This window comes from Parasteatoda tepidariorum, chromosome 6 (assembly GCF_982258835.1).
Source record: "Parasteatoda tepidariorum strain Cologne lab strain chromosome 6, Ptep-v5.0, whole genome shotgun sequence".
Lineage (NCBI taxonomy): Eukaryota > Metazoa > Arthropoda > Arachnida > Araneae > Theridiidae > Parasteatoda > Parasteatoda tepidariorum.
Window position 1 is genome coordinate 46,497,409 of NC_141760.1, and position 23,779 is coordinate 46,521,187.

The window sequence follows — 23,779 nt, forward strand, 5'->3', positions numbered from 1 at the left end:
AAATAGCTCATAAAATTTAAGAGATATAGGGTAATAAAAAGCAACGGAAAACAGCTTGTAATAATCATTCGTTGAACTAGTGTAGCTTTTCTAAACAGGACCAACTAGTTCCCATATTAAAACAACTATAGTTTTACAAATCACGTGATCAACGAATTAAACCATCATACAATTTAAGAATTATGCACATTATTTTCGTATATATATTTATTGAGTCAATTATATCCCCCTACGAAAGAAAAAAGAAATACGTCAAAGTTTTTACACTTTAAGCCAATATTTTGCCTCTTAAAAGACATTAATCATCCAATTAGACATTAATATTTCCCGACAAAAATCCATAATGTTTCTTTTCCTAATAAGAACATAAAAAATATAATTGCTAATTGCAGCAGAAATCAGAAAATGAGTGATCAAATCCGTTTCTTGTGATTGTCTGTGGTTTCATTATAACAACTTTTTTAGCTAAGCAAAAAATATATACGTAAATATTACTTTTAAATTCCTTAATTAAGTTTTTTCTTTAATTATTGAAAACAAAATGAGCATGATAGCATACTTTGTTACGTGTTGTGAATGTTAGTTGTTAATTTTGCCTTAAGAATGTTTTTAAAACAACGCAGCAAATGTTAGTTTTCTGATAAAAAAAAGTTTAATGCATGGTAACATCTAAATATCAAAATTTGCTGATTTTCTCAAAACAATTATTCCTCTCACCACATCATTAAATTCATCTTAACATGATCTTTTAATTTGCTATTATTATTATTATTTGTGAGGAATTTTTATAAGGAAATTTCATAAGGAATTGCAAATAAGTCAAAGTGACTCATTTCTCAATCCAAATTAAAGGAAAACAATATTTTAAACGCAATTACTTTCTGTAATCAAATTTATATATTATTTGGAAAACAGTTTTAACACTGCGATTTCTTGCTGATAACAATATATTGAAACTTGACTGGTATAATCTAATAATTATTACATATTTTCAGAGTATATTCTTAATCATTTGAAGACTGAATGTCCTGATCAGAAAATATGCTGGAGGAAAATTGTTGAGCTGATTTTCCTGAGTTCAATTTCTCTGATGGTCTGAATGTTATAAATATAAAACGATATTTATTCAGGTGTGTCTTACCTTTTGTGCTTGGTTAGGGGGTTTGGTTTCTCCAAGTGCTCGACTTCGACGCAATCGAGTAGTTCTTGTTTCTGCCCATGTTGGAAGTTGAGTTCCACCTCGCTCTTTTGATGAGTTGCGCTTTTGGCGTCTAGAAAGAAAAAGAAAGTCACAAAAATAAGACAAAGTGTCTTCTGCAGCGACTCTGAAAGGAATCTAGAATGAATTTTAATTAACAGCAATCAGAGATTCTGGGCATACAATTGCGTGTAAAGAAACAGAGTTTGTTTATCATTAGTCTTATACAAAATACGTGCTCAACAGTAATAAAGATAAGTAAAGGCTTAAACAGAATTCTTGAGCATAAGCCACTTCACCGGAACATAATGTTCAACAATCACAAACTGAATAAAGGAAAATCTGAGTTTTGATTTAATAATTAGAATTAGAATTAACCAATTATATAAGCTCATTTCCAATGCTAATCAAATAAAAAAAATTTAAATAAGGAATAAAATAGTTATGTATATTATAAATATAATACCTATTTGATCAAAAAATATTTTGTATTCAATTCTGTGATATTTCTCTATTCACTTTAATCTAGAGTTTTTTAGCAAAGATTAGTTAGAAAATTGATTTTATTAGTGTTAGATGTTTATGATGGTTAATTATTTAAACTAATTGCACACACACAGACACACGCATATATATATATATATATATATATATATATATATATATATAATAATAATAATAATAATAATAATAATAATAATAATCACGAGTCATCATAAGCTTGACCTTTATTCGTATCTAACTAATCTGACAATTATTTTACTAATGGTAGTAGATTTTCTAACTATCCCAAATCTCTGAACTGTGAGTAATTTTATGATGAAGTGTTGTGAGTGATTTCATTCTTTCTTTTTTTTATGATTTTTTTTTCCAATTCCCACCTGGAGAATGACCTAGTTCATACAGGCATTGAAGGGCAGATTTGTTGGCCACTCTTTCAGGGGCACCATATAAGGTGGGCCAACGTCGCTCCCACAGTAAGGACAGATAGAACAGAGAAGGAAAGAACATCCATGCCTTGCCCGGGATTCGAAACCAGAACCTTTCGTTTGCAAAGGCAGCTCCCTAACTCCCACACAGACCGGTCGGCTTTTTATGCATTGCAGAATATGAAGAAAAACACAAATTTGTCTTATGTACTATGTATATTACACATTTAATTTAAATCAAAGAACTGAATGATATTTTCATATATTTATACTTCATTTGTGTGGTTACAAATATCGTAAAGGAATAACATTTTCGATTCTCACAATATACAGTTTACTTAGCATAACTTAATTAGCCGCCCTCCGTCCTTAATAAAAAATATGAAAAAGGAGGAGAAAAATATAATCACAAATATGCCTCGTGTGTGAACCTAACACATTCATACAAATTTATGAATTGAATCCAAAATTTATTAGATTTTCATATTTCAAGCACAATGGAATATTTAAATATCCAAATATAATAAAAACATTTCTCAATGTAGAGTTAGCTTAACAAAATCTCATTAACCACTTTCCGCTATTTCCTTTCTTTAATCGCACATTACCCATACTAATAGAGGGCAGGAATATAATAAATCGGTGTGTCAGTAATACATTATGGCTGAAACTGAGTGCAAAGCAATGGCTGTTTTATTCCTTAAATATCGGAGAAAAATCACAAGAATTAAATAAAAACACTCAACTAAGCCTTTCGTTTCCATGGTGATAATTACAAACACTTTGGTAGGCTGGGGAAAAAAATTTCAATTATTACTTCGCTAAATTTTATTTTATTACGCTAATATCATTGGGAAACGTCAATTACATTATTATTTTTCAGAAGCTTAACATTAGTTTTGGGATTGTAGACTTTTTCAAAATAAGGGTTAAGTTTATAATACCCAAATTCAAACAAATTAAGTAGTTTCTGAAATGAAAAATAGTTTTAAGACAACCCTTTTTAACACTCATTTATATTTTTTAGTTTTTAAAATTAAAATGAATTTGAAAATTTTATGGATTTAAATAATAATTTCTTGTTTGAAATTATTTTTTAATAAAAATTCTTCTTAATTTCAAATCTTACTTTTTTTACAAAATATCTAATTCTTCCCTCATATTTCCAATTAAACAATTATTTTCTCCATCCGGTTGGTTTTTATAAATATTTTAAAATAATTTATTAAAAAATATTTCAATCTATACATTATGCATGTCAGTTTACCGTATTATGTCAGTATTTAGATTTATGTATTCTTTGAAAATTTAGAAACTAAATTTTTTGATATTTCTCGCTTTTAAAATTTCTTCTTTATGTTTCAAATGGCTTGGCTCATCAGAACCACTAAAAAAATGCTTAAGTATAAAACTAAGTATAAAGAAAGCTATTTTTATTTGTAGAAAAAAAAAATTTGAAATTTTTAAATTGATAGAACAGTGGCAGTTTTCATTAATTGTCATGAGTTTTGGCTTTTAATTTTGTTTAAAACAAAATGCTAAAAAACTCCTAATCATCACAATGAATAAAATCAGACAGATATGAAAACCATTGCCGAGAGAAAAACTTTTGAAAAAATTTCCATAGGCAATAAATAAGACTGATCTTCGGAAAAATTCCGAAGAGAAAAAAAAAAATTTAAAAAAAACTTCAAGTACTCACAATTTTATGATTAACAGTCACTGGATGTAGCTTCTGCTGTTACGCTTTTTAAATAAATACTCATATACTTTAAGATTTGAAACTAATAAAATATTGTATAGTCATCGAAAGTATATATTAATGAAGAAATTTATAATTCTATAACAACAAACCTTCTGAATGTTTGTTGTAATAGAACAACATGTTGAAACATTCTATTTTCTCAAGTAAAAATCAAATTATATTAGGAAGTTTAAAACAGATAAAAAGGAATACGATGAAAATTCGAGTGAAGAGGTATAAGAAGAACTAATATTTTCAGAATCGAGAACACAAAAACAACACGATAAGCAGGGTAAAATTATAAAGGTATGTAGGGTGATTCTTTATTTCGGCATAGATAATAATACAAATTCATGGCATCGCAAAAGTTAATTACCTAATTTTCTCTTCTTCCTTTTTTTTTTTTTTTTTTTTTTCATGATTACTGAGTTGAATTGTACGTTATTTATTCAACCGCAAACCTGTATGAGCTTTCCTAAATAACATATTGATAATGATACTGTAAAAGCTGATAAATATGCGATTATTAAGCTAAGTTTTGATTGCAAATAATGAAATATGCAAAAAAAAATATGAGTATAGTTAGAGAACATAAATATACCCAGAAAAAAAAAGACATTATTTTTATTTTATTTTACAAAAGGACATCTCTTTATTGAGTATAGCAAACCGCAAGCATAATTTTTTTTATTTTAAATTTGTAGTTGGTTTGTATCCATCTAAATAGTTAATTCTCAGTTATTTTCGGTCTTTGTAAATAAACATTAACAATAATATCGTTTAAATGTCTGATTCATAAAAAGACATTACGAGAACACGTTGCTAAGTTGTTTAAATAATATAAGTTTAGAGATGCATGTTTTTTTATTTATTGATTGATATAATGAAAAAGACACAAATTTATTATTTTAATGAGTGTTGTACTTTTAAATGTTTAGATTTTTCGGATGTAATTTTTTCTCCTAAAGATACTCCATAAGAAACACGCGTTTCTCAGTCTAAGAAAAATACATACAATTATTGCAATATTTCTTGAGAAAATAAATCTTGAAGTTAATGAAAAAAAATGTAGAATCTATAATAACATGTCTCAAATAAAAATTTATTTATTTTTTTTTTTAAATTGAATTGTAAAAAATGAAATTGCAGCTAAATTTATAAGAACCTAGTCTTATCCATATCATATTTTTTTTATTTTAATAAAGAAAAAGAAATGGTAATTATTAAAAAGTAAGGAAAAATGAATTGCGCAACTTACCTTTATTTGATGTTATTGATTTCTAATTGCAAGCAAAACTGTAAACAGTTTGACATTTGAATGAAACTTTTCGCTGTGCTGTCATCTGTCGGCTTATATTGAAAACGAATTTAATTTTAAAACTTATGATCCAGAACATGACTAGAGAGGCATAAAATTATGAAGCGTTTTGGTTTCTTTTAACATTTAGTAGTCCTGCTCTTATTAAATAAATTCAAGAAAACAATAAAATTTTAATCTACAAATTTATGTTCTTTATAGATTTAATGCGTGTTGGATGTGCGGTGATTTGTTTAGTTTATAGTGCTGCCATCTATTGATGAAATTTTAAACGTGTCTTTCAGGTTGTATAATTTCAAACCATCATTATATTCTTATACCAATAGCATAATGAATCTAATTCTGTTTTTTTCTTTTTTTTAACTTTATGCTTATACTTTTTATGCTTATTCATGTTATTTTTGACAATAATAATTATTGAAAAAACAAGTTCATCTCCTTCCAAAAAAAAAAATTATGATTTTTCAAAATAAAATGAAAAATTGAATAAGTAAAGAAATATATTATTTTTAACGCTAACTTGATATCAATATAGAAAAAAGATAAATTTCTACGTTTCATTTCCTAGTGGTAAAATATTAAAATAATATGATAGATCAAAAAGTAAAAAATAAATTAAATAAAATAATTATGATAAATTAATATAGTTTAATATATAAAATAAAGTAATTATAATGTAATTTAATTTTAATTTAATTTAATTTAATTTCAGATGATTTTATTTTATTTAAGATGAATTGTATTTAATTTTTTTTGTTAAGTTTTGTATTTTTTTGTTACAAAAAGTATAATATATGTAAACCATGAAGTCACCATTGTCAAACTCTCCTTCTTCATGAATTGCTGTTTAATTTTGAATAGGCATGTCTAGCATGAAAGAAATATTGTTTTAAAATTAAAACACCTAAATGCTTATATGTAAAAAGGTAACATATTTTTGAACCGATTCATGGTTACATATTCTTTGACAATCATTTTAATTGTGGAACTGTTTATTATTGTTTTTATTACGTTTTTCAAAACAGTCATCAATATTTCAAATAAATTTAAATGAATAAAAATTAAAAAAAAACACTAAATTCAAAATTTTGAGTTCATTCTGATTAAAATAAAATAAAAATTAAATAATTGAATTCTGATTGAAAGTTAATAACTTTATTTTATTGCATTTTAATTTGTTTCTGTTGCTTGAAATAACGGTTTTGGAAATATAAAACAACTTATAGAAACATTATCATTAATGTAGTACTTTTTTTTTTTTTTTTTACTTTTTACTGTTTGTAGATAAAGCTACATTCTTAAATCTTCTTTTTAAAAATATATTTTTTAAGTTGTTAAAAATAATATGTAACGGAGCTCAGTAATTTAATTATCTTATAGTTACAATCGTGATTGTAGATAAGTTTTAAATAAAAAATGTAATTCTGTTTCTCAGTTCTAAAAATAAATGCTGATGTTCGTAAATTGTCTTGACCCGCCAGATGTGTAAGTAGTTATTTTACACTATACTCCGTTTTACCTAATAATCTTACTAAAATATTGAACAAAATACAAAAAAAAAAACAAGATTTTTTAGAGCATTTCTTATAATAATTGATTTGAGATACTAATTGTTAGCTGATTTCTTATTATGATTCTTAAAAAACAGATTTTCTTATTAATATTTTTTAACTAAGCGAAACTAATTTTAAGAAGATAATCTTTTTTATTAAATCAAAGTAATAAAATAATAAAAAAAAAACACAGTTCCTCATGAATACTTTACTTTAGATATTTATTTTGTGTGGAACCTTTTTTTTTTAAATTGATTTATAGATATTAATTTATCCTACATTGGTGTTTTGTGCGGGAAGGAAAAGTCAACATGAGCATAAAACTATTGATCATGAAAACGATCATCTGTATGTTTTATAATATTTACTGTCCTTTTTATAAATAAAGAAATCACCTTTATTTAGGAAAAGTTTTTTTTTGTTATAAAAGTAATTATTCTCTTGCATTCTGAAATATATTCGCTTCTACGAAACAGAAGAGCCTACCTAAAAATATCTCTAAAAGAAACCTCTCTATAAGAGAAGATTGCATTTTTCTTTTCTTGAAAGAAAATCTCAGCTCCTTAAGAATCCGATGAAAAGTTTAATTAATAGCTACAAAAACAAGCTAACAACGGATAACTAACGAAACAAAAACAAGCTAACATTTAGTAATTAGCAGAAGAAAAAAAAGAAGAAAACAATCTAACAGGTAATCACAAAAAGAATTAACAATAAATGCAAAAAAATGAACAACTATAACAAAAACAAGCTAACAATTAATAACTAGCTACAAAAAATATTGACAGTTAATAACTAATAAAAAAAAAAAGAACAATTAACAAAGCGAGTGACAGAAAGCGCTGACCAGTACAAAAACATAGCCAACGCGCCAATTCCTCGTCACTGGAAACTAATTCATCATCAAATTAAAACGCCTTCTTCTTTATACATTCACTTTCCTGTGAAGGTTTATAAGTTAATTACATTATTTATAAGTTATAGTTTATTTATAAGTTAAATACATTTAAACTTGATAAAACCTCTAATACAAGCTTCAAGATAAACTTTTCTTATTATACAACATTTATCTATATTTGTACGCACATTTAAACTGTAATTAATTCCAAAATAGCGAAGAACTACTTTTCAAAGGCGTAGTATAGCATTTCCTACCTTTCCCTGTAGGGCCAACTTGTAGAATTTTACAGTTCACTAAAATCAGATCATTTACCACATACTATTAAGGAAAAAAAAAACAAATTAAAATATTCCTTTATTGCCTAATGTTAACAATTGTTTTAATTTAAATGTTGCAAAAATGTATTTCAAAAAAATTACCGTATAAAATTAGGAAAAAAAAAATTGTCAAAAAAAAAAAATTTTTTTTTGCTTACTCCAAGAATTATATTTTAAAAATCTTAACAAGAATTTAAGTACAATTCAATCTAGTAATAATATTTTAGCGCAATCGGTATAATACTATAATAAATATAGAAATGTCTTAAATCTTTCTGTTATTTGCGAATGATATAGTATTAAAATAGGTGTTTTCGAATTAGCTAAATATTATTATTATTTTGGTATTGTAATGGAGAAAAAAAGATCAGTTCAATCGAAAAAATAAAGTTATGTATTAAAAATTTAAAAAAAATCTAAGAAAACCATTTCAATTATTAAATTAATAATCCCAAGAAACTGAAGCGGTAAAATATTAATAGATTAAAAACTTCTTTCACTTCAAAAATACATAAATAGGAAAAAAAAACAGTTGGGCAGTTTGAAGCGCTCAAAAACAGACGCCCATTTTCAAGATCTTTACCTGTTCCAACTGCTTCCCCTCATTGATCTCTCGAACTCATCGTTGTTCATGTAGCTGTCATTTTGTCTTTTCTTTTCTATGCTATGTTCTCTAACTCTGCGGAACCGCACGTCTTCACTGCTGTATCGGTGGTCTGCTCGAATAGGTCGAATGCGGGGGGTCTCCCCTTTACGAATACCTGGACCTCGCGGAAAAAGATTTGCTGAGGAGAGATCATCCACCGACATGGAGACTGTCATCGCGCCTGGTGGCATCGAGGACCGTCCACCTGGATCATCGAGGTCCGCCCGCACAGGAACGTCCAAGTAATCGGTCAATTTCGGTAGGATGAGAGGGTCATCGGTTAGGCTCTCCGGAGTAGCTGGAAAAATGCATTGAATAAAATTTTAAAACGTTTTATTACTCCCTAAGAAATAATATTTGCTTAAAATAAGACAAATTTTTTAAAAAAAATATATTAAAGGAGAATGAGAAAAGAGAAAAATTAAAAGAGAATGGGACACAAATAACCAACTATTATTGCTGAGACAGATAAGAATTTCTTTTCAGATTTAACATTTCGTCATGAGTTGCAAAATCTTTTATTTTTAAAATGTAGTCTCAAAGTTTTTGTCGGAAAACTTAAGATATATTTAAATTTCATTTTTGAATTCAGTACCTCACAATCAGTAGGAAAGAAAAAAATTTCCAAATTTTATTTACATTTGATTTCAGGAAATAAGTACGGACAAAAGTACCAGAATATGATAAAATTTATTGCGTTTCTGATTCTATGGGAACACCAAAAAGTTCGATAAGTTTTACCGATTTGCTTTAGAAATGAATTCGGTCGAATTCATAATAAAATATGCTTTATAATATGTGATAAAATTTGGCAAATGAGGTAACATGTGCTAATTTTATCATAATACGTTAGAACATGACATAAAAATCATTATTCATTTAATTTTTTCGGTTGCAATCCGTTGATTTTTTTTCTTCAGTTTTGCATTTTTTACTAAATGTGTAGTAATAAAAAGTTTAAAAGTAAGGAAATAATAAAAAGAAACTAAATATAATTATTTCATAATTATTTTGAATACTAGAAATAATAATACTAGAAATAATAATTTTGAAGACCAAAATTTCCAGTAAACCGTTACTATATGTACGGAAAAATTACCCCATGAATGGTTTAAATGCCGTATATTTTGATGTTATTAACCAGAATTATGGGGGGGGGGGGTTCTTTTCTTTTTCACCATAAATGCCATTACTAAACAGTACGGTAATTTTTCCAGGAATTTTTTACAAGGGCTGTCAATTCTTCGCTGAGTGCCTTTAACGAAATTGTGGTTTCAGACGAGCGTGAAGGGCTAAATTATTAACGTTTTTTAAGCCTTTATAGGTATAAATGACTCATGCTCTGAGTAAGAAAAAATAAAAGCATAACAAATAATTTCGTGTATATGATTTAATGGGACTACAAAAAATACTGAAAGTTTAAAGTCATCAAATAACGTGTTCAATACATTCCAAAGATTGTCAATTAAACTTGCGATATTACCTCTGTCGTGTGATCTCTGACTGTTGCTGTCAGCTAAGCTCTCCTCTAGCCCACTATCCTCACCTTGTGACCAATTGCTCGGACCCGTGTAGTTACCTTCCTTTAGAAACAGTTCGGGTTCTGGAGTCTGGTAAAAAAAAAATATTTTTTTAAACTTAAATGCAAAAAAAAAAAGAAAAAAATTCTATAAATTCTTTTTTAAAAATTTGACGCAGAATATCTACTATTTATATTATTAAAACAAATTTTTTTACTTTATTTTAATTTCAATCCGAAGAGAGAAAAGACAAAAATACCATGAATAGATAATAAGAGTAAGTACCATAAGCATGTACTATGAGTAGTAGAAATATTAAAATGCATATTCCAACGTTTTTATGTAGAGGAAAATTTTTTGTAGTTTTCCTTCGTTAATTTGATATTAAAATTGTAATATTATGTAAAGAGAAATTTCTAAAATAAATCGAATGATAAAATAAGGAAATAATATAGATGCAATGTGAAATAAAATTATTTAATATAATAAAAGATATAATAAAGGATAAAAATTATTCTTAGTATCTAGTGACTTCTCAAAATATTTTTTCTTTAATCTAAATGCAAAAAAAACTCTAAATACTTTCAGAAAAACATTTGGTTCAAAATATCTACTATTTATATTACTAACACAAATTTATAATGCCTTATTTTAATTTCAATCCTAAGAGAAAAAATGCAAAAGTACCATGAATAGATACTAAGAGTACTAAGATACGTCTTTTAATTTACACCTAAGATTTATTTCTTGAATTTAATATTAACGCTGTAACATTAAGTGAAGAGAAATTTATAAAATAAAAGGAATGATGAAATAATTATTAATTATGAAGTTAGCATAGATGCATTGTAAAATAAAATAAAGGACAAAAAAATTGGAATACATAATAAAGTAAAATGTATAAAGTAGAATAAAAATAATTGAATTAATAATAAATTAAAATATTTCATGAAAAAGAATAAAATTAAAATAAAAAAAGCAAGAAATAATAAATTAATATAAATAATAAAATTAAAATAAATATTAAAAATGAAATAAATAATTAAATTAAAATACGTAATAAAATTTAAAGAAAGAAAACGAATTAGCATGTCAGTATGAACAATATTTGTTTTAGTAATGGGATTTGCACGCACAAAAATCCAATTTTAGAGTTTTAAATATCCCTCTCAAACATTCTAATTATTAAATTCTAAATATTAACTACGCTTCAAAATCAATACAGAAGTATGCTTTATTGTTTTTCTATTCATCTCCACAACTATTGAGCGAATTGAAACATTCTTACCTACACTTATAATACTTGTAAATCAAAAAAAGAATTTTATAAAACATCATTTTTACTTTTAAATATTTTTCCTATATAATAGCAATAAAAAGCATGTTGATTGTAAAGTATATAAATATTTAATCATCTAAGTAATAAAATATGCCGAAGTAAAAAAATAAAAATAAATTAATAGGAAATTCAAATATTAAGTTACTATTCCATACTAATGGATTATCTACACTGCACTATTGGGTTTCTACACTAAATTCAATTGAATTTTTATGTATATTTACATTTAAACTTCAACGTTGCATTTAAAGATCTAAAAATATTTAATTTTTACTAATTTTTATTTACTTACTTCACAATTATAAGTGCAAAAAAAAACATTATTGTTTTTTTTTAATTTTTTTACTTTTTTTAACGAAAAGGGAAATATAAAGTATACCCAATTAATTCAAATCTCTCTCTCACTCTCTTTCACTTATAATTTGGGATAAAATACTAGATTTTTTGAAAGAAATTATTCCATTGATTTGCTATTGTAATTTTTACATAGATGAATCATTCATCATACTATATAGTGAAACACTTTTCCACTTTTTTAAATATATAAAACATATTAATGCAAATCTGCGGATATGTTGTTTTAGATAGCAACATTACGTGACCTGACCTCTTTGCTTTTCTTAAAAATGATAATAATAATTTGAAGAATCGTTACTGATTTGAAAAAAAAAAACTTGATTTTGAGAATAAATCATCGTAAGTGAATTTAAATTAGTTGTGCCTTTTTTAGAGTTTCCGGAAGAGCATATAGATATTAAAACAAAACCTTTCAAAGAACTCAATTCAATTAATTGCAAAGTTTGATACAAAATAATTATTAAAATTTTTTTTTAAAAAATAAGGAAATAACAAAATAAAACTTTTGTTTATAACGCTTACAGAATTTTATACAATTAACTGTATTCTGGATTTCCATACGTTTATTATTAATTTCTAAAAAATATTTTTTTGACAAATAAAAGGGTATAAACAGCAATGAAATGGATAGTTAATGGGGGCAAATGATTCTACAAACAGAAATCCTCCTCAAAACAAATTTAAAAAAACTAGAGGAATATGTCAAAACTAAAGCACTTAAGAGCAAAAAAAAGGTTTTAAAATATTTCTTTTATACTTTAATATTATTCAAGAAGCTTTGCTTTTAAACCTAATTCTTTTTAAAGCTAAATTTAATTTTAATTGAAGCTAAAATACACATATTATTCCAGTTCTTCCGAAAAATTGTACATTTACTTAATTTACGTCTCAATCAGTATAAATTCATAACATGTCGTTAAAATATGAAGCAAGTCATCAATAAAAGAAGTTTCATTCCGGTTTGGTAAAACTACAATCAGATTAATATTTACATTTGGAGTGCATAATTTTCTAATTACTACTTAAAGTTGTACATCAAAATGACTCTTATGCAGGCAGGTCTAATAGCAATCACAAAAGTGAAAGGGTAGCAGTGCAGGAAAAACTGGAGTTAGGAGAGGGCAATGAACCTTTGATCTCGTGTATCGCATTCGAAATGACTTTTGCTCAATTGCTTTACGCCCGGATTATTCTCATTTATATCAATTTACCTGACAGGTTATTAGAAAATTGTTGTTTCAATTTTGTTAAAGCTGGATAATATGGCATTTTATTTGTTTATCTACTGTCACAAATCTGGGATACGAAAGTTTAGTTCCATAAGCATACAATAGCATACAACAGTAGCGAACACAAAAAAAATAATAAAAATAAAAGGATGAGTCACGTTTGGATCTCCAGGTACATCTCAGTGACTGCAGAGTTGAGTTTATATATTAGGATAAAACAAAAGAAACTAAGAAAAAAAAACATATGAAGAAAAAAACAAAAAAATAACAAAATCAAATGCGAAGTTTAAAGTTTATTAGGCGGCAGGCAATAACATTAATTAAAATTAAATTTTAATGAATTTTAAGCTCAATTACCTTCAATAAATATATACTGAAGTATAAGAGTTGTATTTTTGGAACATGCATAACAGTTTAGGTAGAACAATTTATAATAAATAAGATACTTAAATATTTGTAAGTGCTTTATTTGATTTAGCTTCATTCAATAAAAAAATTACTACCATTTACTTTCAAACTGAAAATTTAAAAAAAATCGAAAATGATTAAGAAATTATTCAAAAAAATGACACAATTAAAAATTTATTTTGTCAGTTAATTTTATCTCCTTTATATTGTAAAACTTTGCAATTTAACCCATTTAATTCATTTACATGCTTGATATTTTACCTAATAAGTAGAAACGCAATTGGGTATAATATAGCCTACGTCACAGGTTGTGTTGTTCCTACTAAATTTAACCCATGAACGGCATTTTCTGCGAGCCTAACTTCAAGCCACAAATAAACAAACGAAGTGTTTGATCGTTTAAATAGCTGCTCGCCAGATTTTATTGCATTATAAAGAAAAGTTATTGAAACTAAATAAACAACAACAACTAAAACAAATAACAACAACTACTAATAACAATAACTAAGTAAACAACAACTAAATTCCATTCGTTTAGCATTGCGTCATATGTTGTTCCTACTAAATCGAAGCAGTTGTGTTTTTTTCATATTATACCCAATTATAGTTTCTTAGAAAAATACTATTTTTTTCTGAATAAATTTGAGAAATATTTCATAATTAAAATACATACTTATTTTTTTTACTCTGTTCTGATTAAGCACTCTTTTAACATATAAATTTAAATTTATTCTTAATTATGTGAAAATAAACACTCTTATGTTTGATAAAGCAAACCTTTTTTAAGATTTTCAAAAATCAAAATTTTTTTTTAAATATTTATCTGATTTGATTAAAAATTTAAGGGCTTCAATGTCACAGATATAATATTTGTTGCATGCAAGATGATGTAGCCAATACGCGCTGTGTTTTAACCGCTTCCCTGATTATCCCGATTTAACTCTGGTATATATATATATATATATATATATATATATATATATATATATATATATATATATATATATATATATATATATATATATATATATATATATATATATATATATATATATATATATATATATATATATATTAATCATCCTGAGAAAACTCAGCGGTAGCAGAATTTTTCAGTACGTTTTGTTTTATCACATTTTTTCTCGGCTGGAAGCAAAAAAATAAAAAATCTGTTGTGATTTGAAGTTTACCAAATATAGTCTGAGAGTTTTGTTGGATTGTGGGACTGCACACGTGTTTTGCGCCATTGCGTGTACAATGATTGCAGAATTTATATAGAAAAAAGGGCAAACTTCACTAGCGTGTTGAAAGTATCACTTTGTGTTGTCCCTTGTTTTAAAAACTATCATACAAAGACTAATATTTAACATTTTTCATTTGCCCGAGATAAATCGGGATAGTAAACTGATGATAAACTAAATATTTTTTACAGAAATAAAAAATTGAAATTTCAACTTAAAACTTGTGTATTATTTTTTGCCTCAGTTCCTTGCATTTATTAATAAAATAAAAAAATTTTGATTTTTTTTTTTTTTTTTTTTTTTTGCAATTTTTTTTCAAAAAAATTGGTAAGGGAAGCGCTTAATAGTATTTAACAAAATTTCTTCAAAACATTGAACAAAAAAAGCGCCAAGAGACATGATATTTGTTTTTACATTCTGAATATCGTAAAAATATAACACAATTAAAAATATATCTTAAAATAGATTAGCTACCAAGTTAAATAAATCTAATGATACTGAAAGAGTCATTATAAGTAAAACTTTCGGTTTTAAAGTAGGATTTAAATTTTTATCAATGCAATATGCGCTGTTTTTATTTTTTACAGCGAATTTCAATTTTTTTTTTTTTTTGGGGGGGGGGGAATGTTCTTACATGTGTATGCTGTGAAATTATGCAAAGAAAACTATTATAATAAGGTATTTTCAAATTAAGTACTATTGTAACATATCACACTTAAAATGTACTAAGAAAATCATATTTATATTTTGGAAATACACAATCACTTCAATTACACAATTTGTTGATAAATATTTACACACATTATTTGACTAAAGTAATGTTAGTAAAATTAAATTTATAATAACAAGAAGAAAAATTAGCTAAAATTCTCAGAAAAATAAAATTTCTCATTAAAAATTCTGATTTAGATATTGGAGCAAGTGTATCGAACCTGAATGGCAGCTATCTGAGAAAAAAAATTATGACTTCGATTTTCAACTCTTTCAACGTATTAAAAAGTTACAAAGGATATATATATATATATATATATATATATATATATATATATATATATATATATATATATATGTATTAGTTTTGTTGTGATATTTTTACTTTACATTAAATTAAAATAAAAAGTTATAACAATAATTACATAAATAATTCTAAAAAAATAATATCAATAGTATAAAAAATTTGCATTTTTACTTAACTATTTTATTTACAACAGGTCAAATATTTAACATATTCTTATTCGTATTTTGTAATTAAATAAATTAACATTTAAATCTTAGATTCCTCGAACCATCCAACTTTTGCTTTTATTATAGCCTTACATATGCGTGGCATTTGATCTAACAAACCATTAATCACTTCAAGTGATATAGAGTTCCATTCCTGTTGTAAAATGTCCCATAACTGATTTCGATTCGAAATATCAGAGCATCGTTTGCAAGAACAAACAAATTTTCGATGAAATGTGACATTTATGAGATATTGTTTTAATTATATTCATAATAAATTCCTTGTAATTACAATAATGAATAAGAATATTTGTTATAATCAATATTAATTAGTTGAAAATATAGAAAACATTAAAATTAAAAAGTTCTTTGGTAGAAGATGTATAGACCAAAAGACCTCATATGTGGAATGCTCAAAAATCGAGAAAAGTACACATGCTTTTCAAAAATCTATAACTTCGTCAAAAAAAATCAAATCGATCTGAAATTTTTAGGGCTTACATAGAACGGTTGAAATAACTATTTTCTATTAACAGAAAGTTTAAAAAAATTTTTTTGCAAGTTTGGCAGGTGTTCAAACTTAACACATTTTTTAACCATAGAAACAACTCATGATGAAAAGCTGGATTCAGTTCGCAAAAAATAAAGTATTGCAATTTGATCATATGTAACTAAATGTAAAGGGTTCACTTTAGAACATATCAAATTTTCATGCAATTTGAATGATTTTTCGCAGTTCTATGAACATTTAAATTTAGACCATTTTTTCGTAGATTTCAAAATTTTCGCAAACTTTTGACCGGTAGTGTATATATATATATATATATATATATATATATATATATATATATATATATATATATATATATATATATATATATATATATATATATATATATATATATATATATATATATATATATATATATATATATATATATATATATATATATATATATATATATATATATATATATATATATATAATACACATTATAACTTGACAATTATTAAACAAATAGTGAGTTCATGCTAAATATGTAAATAAATCTGGTGTTTTAAGTTAACAATAATAAAATCATTTATTAAATCAAATTTTAAAATAGTTTTAAAAAGTAATCGATTCCGAAAAAATATTTATAAGCGCATTTAAGAAAAACAATACTCTTTCTAAAATATTTTTTCATTTGTATGTTAAATTTTACAAATTATTTATGATGTTTTTGAGTAGAGAGAAATTATATTTATTTATTCATACCATTTGTTTTATAAATGATTTATGGGAGAAACTTTTAAGAGGATAGATAATCATAGGCTACGCTTATGTTTACTTCATTACTATTGCATATGCAAAAATAAACACAGGAAATGAAGCAAGTAAAGTAGTTTAGCTTGGCAATCTAAAAAATAAAACAGATTTAAATTTCAAAAAAATATATACAATTAAAATTTGTTATGTTATAAAATATTTTACAAATTCTTAATGATGTGTTTTTGTTTGCATTTAATATAAAACGTTAAAAAATTAGTATTTCTTAAAAATGTGATTGAAATCTGAATAAATTTAAACACAAATTATCATAATTGTGCAAACGTATCTGGTAAAAATGAAGTACCAGCACCCTTTGTGCCGGTACTTTTTACCGTAATTTGATCAGGAATTTTTCATAGTGTATATCAATCGAAATAAAATACTTCAAAGAAAACATTGAGAGGAAATTTAATTTCCTCATAAAATAATTCACTTTCAAGATTAAATTAACTTAAATATTTGGAGGACATCTGTATTACTCATGATTATATAGATAAATGTTTGAAATAATTCTAAATAATTAAGATTTTTTTCGGTTTTTGGATAAGAATTAAACAAACATGGAGTGTTTGTGTTCAATTAACCTAGGTACTTTTTTTCAACATATTAACTAGGTATTTTTTTACTTTTATAAAAAACTAACTAGATATTTCTTTTACATTTAATTTGATTGTCAATAGAAATAACAGCAAGTAATTATTTTAAATATAAAGGATCTGCATTCCTTAATGTTTACCAAAGGGAATTACTCTTATTAATTTTCGTAGGTGAAATTAGTAGGATGAATAATAACAGCTACGTAGGTGAATTTACATTTTCTTATGATAATTTTAATGAAAAATTTAAATGAATTTCAAAAACTCTTACTACAATTTTAATTGAGTTCAAATTTATTTTACTTAAATTGCTTTCCCCCTTATTAATTAAAGTTATATTTCCGGTAAGTTGAAAAAATTATACTTTTAGAAAATTAAAAAACGAATTGAAGTGTCATAATATCATCCTTTTCTACACCATTTTAATTTCTAGATTTTGCCATTTCTGACTATATGATTCGAAATCAGATTTAACTCTGAAATTCTTTTAAGTAAAGATAATTAACTCAATTATTTGAAAATAATTTTTCATATGAATAACCGTTATAATTGTTTGAGATTCCATTTTTTAATCATCAAAAAATAGGCTGAAATATTACTGTTAAAGAAAGATTATTTTTTGTATAATATTAATGTATAAGAAATTTAGTTTCATGACTATTAGCAAAAATAATAATATTTTTGCTATAACCTTGTAATTCATGGCTAAAACGTAACACCAAAAGTTTTCCATATGTTTTGCTTTCAATCTTGCCAAAGAGGTCAATGTTACCAATTAATTGCACGCATATGCTTTTTCATTAATTGAAAAATATTAGCTAAGCGTATCTTTGGAAACAGTTTTCAGTAATCATCTAAAGTGATTAACGTACATTAGTTACGGCTCAAGAGACTTTGAAAACTACTAACGTAAACTATTTTCTTGTTTCACAACTTACAAAAGATTCGAAGAACTTTCTGAAAAAATTCTGAAACCCCACCTATTCCTAGAAACCTTGATATAGAAAATGTTTGTTAGTAGCCTAATATTTCAGCGTCCCGTTAATTTATGATATTAGTTCGTTGACCAAAGGTTACTATTCATTTTACGAAGGGCCAACTAAACTAGCCAATTTTCCCTTAGCAACCGTAGTCTTGAGACTCAGACATCTATTTTGGCACATGATAAGCGATTTGTAAATAGGATCATCGATTAGACTTTTCTAGGAATATACATCATAATCAACCAGTGACATTGACCTCCTCAGTCGCTTACTTTTTTCGTGATTAAGACAGTTACTTGTAGCAAAACCATTCTGGTAATCAAATATTTTTGTTATTTACAAGCATTTGCACGAAAATGTGATGTTTCGACCTTTTTCTTAACCTACTAACACAATATTTTGGTTGAGTGTCATTGTTGTTTTGAATAAATGATCATTTTTGGAGATATTGCAAACAATTTTAATTGAAAATTTCCGTGCGTAAATAAACTCTCAGAGGTGTGAGTCTTAAATCACATTAAAAATATTATAATGAAGCTCAAAATGTTATTTCTCTAGATAAATTTTAATGCATAATCAAACTGTGACATAGATCTACTTCATACGTTTTTGCATGATTGTGACTGTTACTTGTTTAGAAAGTCACCCGAAAAATAAATTTTACATTGTTGCATTTTTTATTCATAAGAATTTCCCCGAATGTAATTTTTCGCTCTTTTTAATCAACTAACACGAAGTATGAATGAGTTCATTCACTATTTTAACAAAAAATTTTATTTGAACAGTTATAACGGAAATGGAAACTACATTTGAGAGTGTTACAGTTTAACCCCCCCCCCCTAATGAAAGAAACTGTGTATAAATAATCCGTCAGAGTAGTGATTTTTAATTTGGCAAATAAATCATATTAAAAGCTTTACAATTAAGCTTAAAATTAGTATTTTAATAATAATTATTGTACAGTGTTAAAAATGCTGGAATATGATAATAAATATAATATTAGTTATTTTCTGAATGCTAATTTTACACGAGAATATTAAAGGGTTAAATTTATGTGCATAATCAACAGCAGAACAGTTTTCCTTTTTAAAGATCTAAATGGTTAACGTTACACCAATCGTACAAACTATCTAAGTCTCGTTGCTAAATAATTACATCTGAAATTGTATTTATTAACTACGATATTTTCAAATCATCTGCAAAAAGTAAAAATTTAGAATTTTCGAAACACAACAGAGATCTTTCATGAGTAAAATGAAGAGCAGAGGTCAAAGATTTGAGCCAAGAGATACTCCAGAAAAATAAGCAAGCTTACCAAAAATATTTACAGATAGATTTTTAAATGTATATATTTTTATCTCAAATGTTTATCTTCTTAAATGTATATCACATAAATAAGTAAATCATTGATCTTCATGAAAATCAAATTCAACAAATGTATTAAACAATATGCCAAAGTCAAAAGCTTTGGAAAATTTTCTGTCGGGGATCTCTTAGAAATAAACCGATATTGCGCATGTGGTATATAATATTTTAAGTTGACTGAATTTTTTTTATAAATAATACTTTCAAATATTTTGGAAAAATTTCTCATATACTATAGGCCTGTAGTTTTTACAATCATTTAAATTACATTTCTTGTTAACAAGAATGATTGTAATTTGTCTCCAAGCCTCAGAAAAGCCTTTTCGAATATAAATTTTTAAAAAATAAAGAGACAGTAAATAAATAAGCAACCTTTAATAACGAAAAAGGGTACCAGATCGAAACCAATTGTTAAGGAAGATTTTAGTTCCTTCAAGGAGAGTTACTTTCAACATGAATAACACTGACAATTTCAATAATATCATTGTAGCGATAATCGGAGCCCTCATTTCAACAAGAAACTCTGTCTTATTTGCCACCATTTTCAAAAACATTTATAATAGTTTACTGAAACGCTGGAAATATCATTTGCATGTTCTTGATAATTATGTACTGCAATATTTTTTAATGTACTCTCTGCTTAAAGTATGACATGATAAGTCGTCAGATATAATAAGTATACGTGAGGCGGAATAATATATTCGTGTCAGCATACATTTTATCTTTAAGAGATTATTCGTCTTATTTTCAAAAGAATACGAAAAAACAATATTTTTTTCACAGTAATTTGTACTTTTCATTTTCCCTATCAACGCATGTATCAGGCAGTATGTAATTTTAAAAAAAATATGGTTTTTTTTCTTGGAGAAAATCTTGGTTTCAAATTTTGCAATCCACAAATTTTGGACTTTTTTATAAAAATACATTATTGCCTTTAAAATTGAAGCTATCTAAAAAGTAATAACCAACTGGTACATAGAATTTGATTATATATGTTTGTTTTTTTAATTTTAAATTTTATTTATCGTAATGTTATTATATTTAATAAGCTTATTATACCCTTTGTTAAAGTGGATTTTCACTCAAAGCACTCACAGTTCGAAAATGATTATCCAATCAGTCATAAATATTTTAGACATATTTTGTATATTATTTTATTGTTTTTCTAAGAAAAGTAATTAAAAGATCAAATGGTTTAAATTTTACGTTAGTTTTACAGAAAAAGGGTCTTAATATTATGTTGGTTAAACATCTACATCATATTTCTAAATATGCACCATTAAAATATATGCAGTACTTTTTCTCTATAATAATGTGCAATGTATTTTTAGCCTTATTATCAGAATTATTTAATATTTTTAAAATGTTTGATAAAATCTTTTATAATTTCATGTTCATCTATCTTATTCGTAAAAATATATAAAAACATATTTCACCCATTGATTGTTAATCATATTTCTTGTTAGAGTAAATAAAAACATTTTTTTATCTTTTTATATAATGTTTTTTTTTTTTAAAATTCAAAATGTAAATGCTTATTTATGACGGAAATGAAATATAACGTAAAACGAACGTTATAAGCGAAAATGAAATGTAAACCTATATAATATAAATCTGAATGAATTAGTAAAACTGAAAAGCAATAATAATAATACATCGTTTTCAAAACAAAACGGTATCTATGCGGAAATTAGAGATTGTTTGATATAAATTTTCTAGTTTTAATCTTTCTCATCATTATTTTAAATATGCATTAAAACTGTTTGATTAAAATATGATTCTTTCTCATCCACATTTTATAAATAATTTCATACAAGAAAACTCTTCAAGTTTTTTTTAAAACTTGAATTAAAAATAAAATATAAATAAACCAATTCTGAATTTAATTCTTTTTAATTTCAGTTTTATAACTTAAGTGTCTTAATACACAAGCGCATGAATTAAAAAAACCTATCAATGAAACCAGTTACCCGTTCCTGAAAGAAATAATTCCAACTGTTAATTTTTATAATAAATGTAATTACGTGTCATTCAATGTTTATCAAAATACTGAATAATGTAAAATCATTAGTACCACATTTAAAAAATTAACAATTTATACTATTCGGACCATATTCCTACATAACTGTATATTAGTAACGATTTAAAGTCTTTTACCGTGGAACTAACCATGCGAGGTTTCCGTAAATTTCACTTCATTAACCACAAATGAAACTCAATTTCGGTTGGAAGTGTCAAATTGGAATAATATTAATATTTATGCTTAATATTTTCGTTCACTTGACCAAAACGTTCCTTTCCTTCTGGTTTGGCACTAAAATTATGAGCTTGTGGATTTGAGCAATATTAAAAAAATTTAAACACCAATGATAAGATAAATTATAAAATAATTATTATCATGATGTATGTTAAATTTACGTGAAAGGAAATGCTCTAAATAAATTTTATTAAACTTGTATTGTTTATTTATTTGCAAAAAAATAATAGAAATTTTCATAATTCATCAAATTGTTTACATTGCTACGCATTAGAAAACACAAAAAAAAAATTCTGAAAATAATAAATCACGATTTATTTTTAAAAAAATATGTGCTTATCCATTATCACAAAAACTAAAAAAAAATCCGCGTTGTATTATCATCATCTAGCAAAATCTGCAGTGTTATTACAGAAAATGATTAACATAAATCTAAACAGTGATCATCAAAGCACTGTACCATTAACGAAAAAATTATGCATAAATGCCATAAAAGTTTTTAAATATTAATGCCCATTTTTAGTTTAAAGACATCAGAAACAAATTTATTACAAATACATGAGTTCCTTAAAAACATTTTGGTGTTATAAATTCCTATTTACAACAAACTTTCAAAACTATTTATTAACATTGTGTGTATTTTATTCATACAGCTAATAAAATATTTATGCGTGAATGATAGATACCACATGAATTATGTCTTCATGAAATAACCTCATTTTAAGCTTAACATAGAGTTTTTATAAAAATAGGTCTAGCTTTTAATTCATGCAGTTAGATTCAATAAATATAAACATTTTTAATATTGATTCTGTAAGCATAATTGTCTATAAACTTTAATTTAAAAAAGTCATAAAAATACAATTCGGTAATCTATCGATTAATCTATCACGTATCTCATTCTGAACGAGAATGAAAAATTGATCAGAAAAGATCACTTCCGGATTCCCTCTCCAATAGAAGGGTATTTTATCCAATGAATTCTCCCAAAAACTATCTATCCAGGTGACTGATACAGTATCATTCATTGTATTTATGTTTGAACTATCAACGCAATGAACCATAAAAACAGATTTTACAAGTGGACCCATTCCAATTCATAAAAATTGTATGAGATATGTTTGGATTGCGTTTTTCCAAATGGATATGATAGCAGAAATGTTTTTAGATTGATTTTGTGGAAATAATGCATTTTGGCAAACATCGTTCTTAAACTCAAAAACTTAAAATAACGTTTATTTATTCGGTTCTTTATGACCTGTCATGTATTTAAAGTTCTTTTCCAATCAATTGTAGCAACTTTCATAGGTTTAGCTACAAACTTAAACATTTAATTAACTGT

General features: G+C 25.4%; 1 protein-coding gene across 1 annotated transcript in view; it reads right to left on the bottom strand.

Moving 5' to 3' along the window:
* Positions 1 to 23,779, bottom strand: part of LOC107451190 (uncharacterized) — a 148,308-nt gene that overhangs the window by 42,430 nt on the left and 82,099 nt on the right. Inside the window, exons 5-7 of the mRNA XM_016067207.4 lie at positions 10,090 to 10,216; positions 8,544 to 8,904; positions 1,142 to 1,271 (exon numbers count right to left, since the gene is read on the bottom strand). Coding sequence (XP_015922693.3) covers positions 1,142 to 1,271; positions 8,544 to 8,904; positions 10,090 to 10,216 — 618 coding nt within the window. The remainder of the gene's footprint in view (positions 1 to 1,141; positions 1,272 to 8,543; positions 8,905 to 10,089; positions 10,217 to 23,779) is intronic.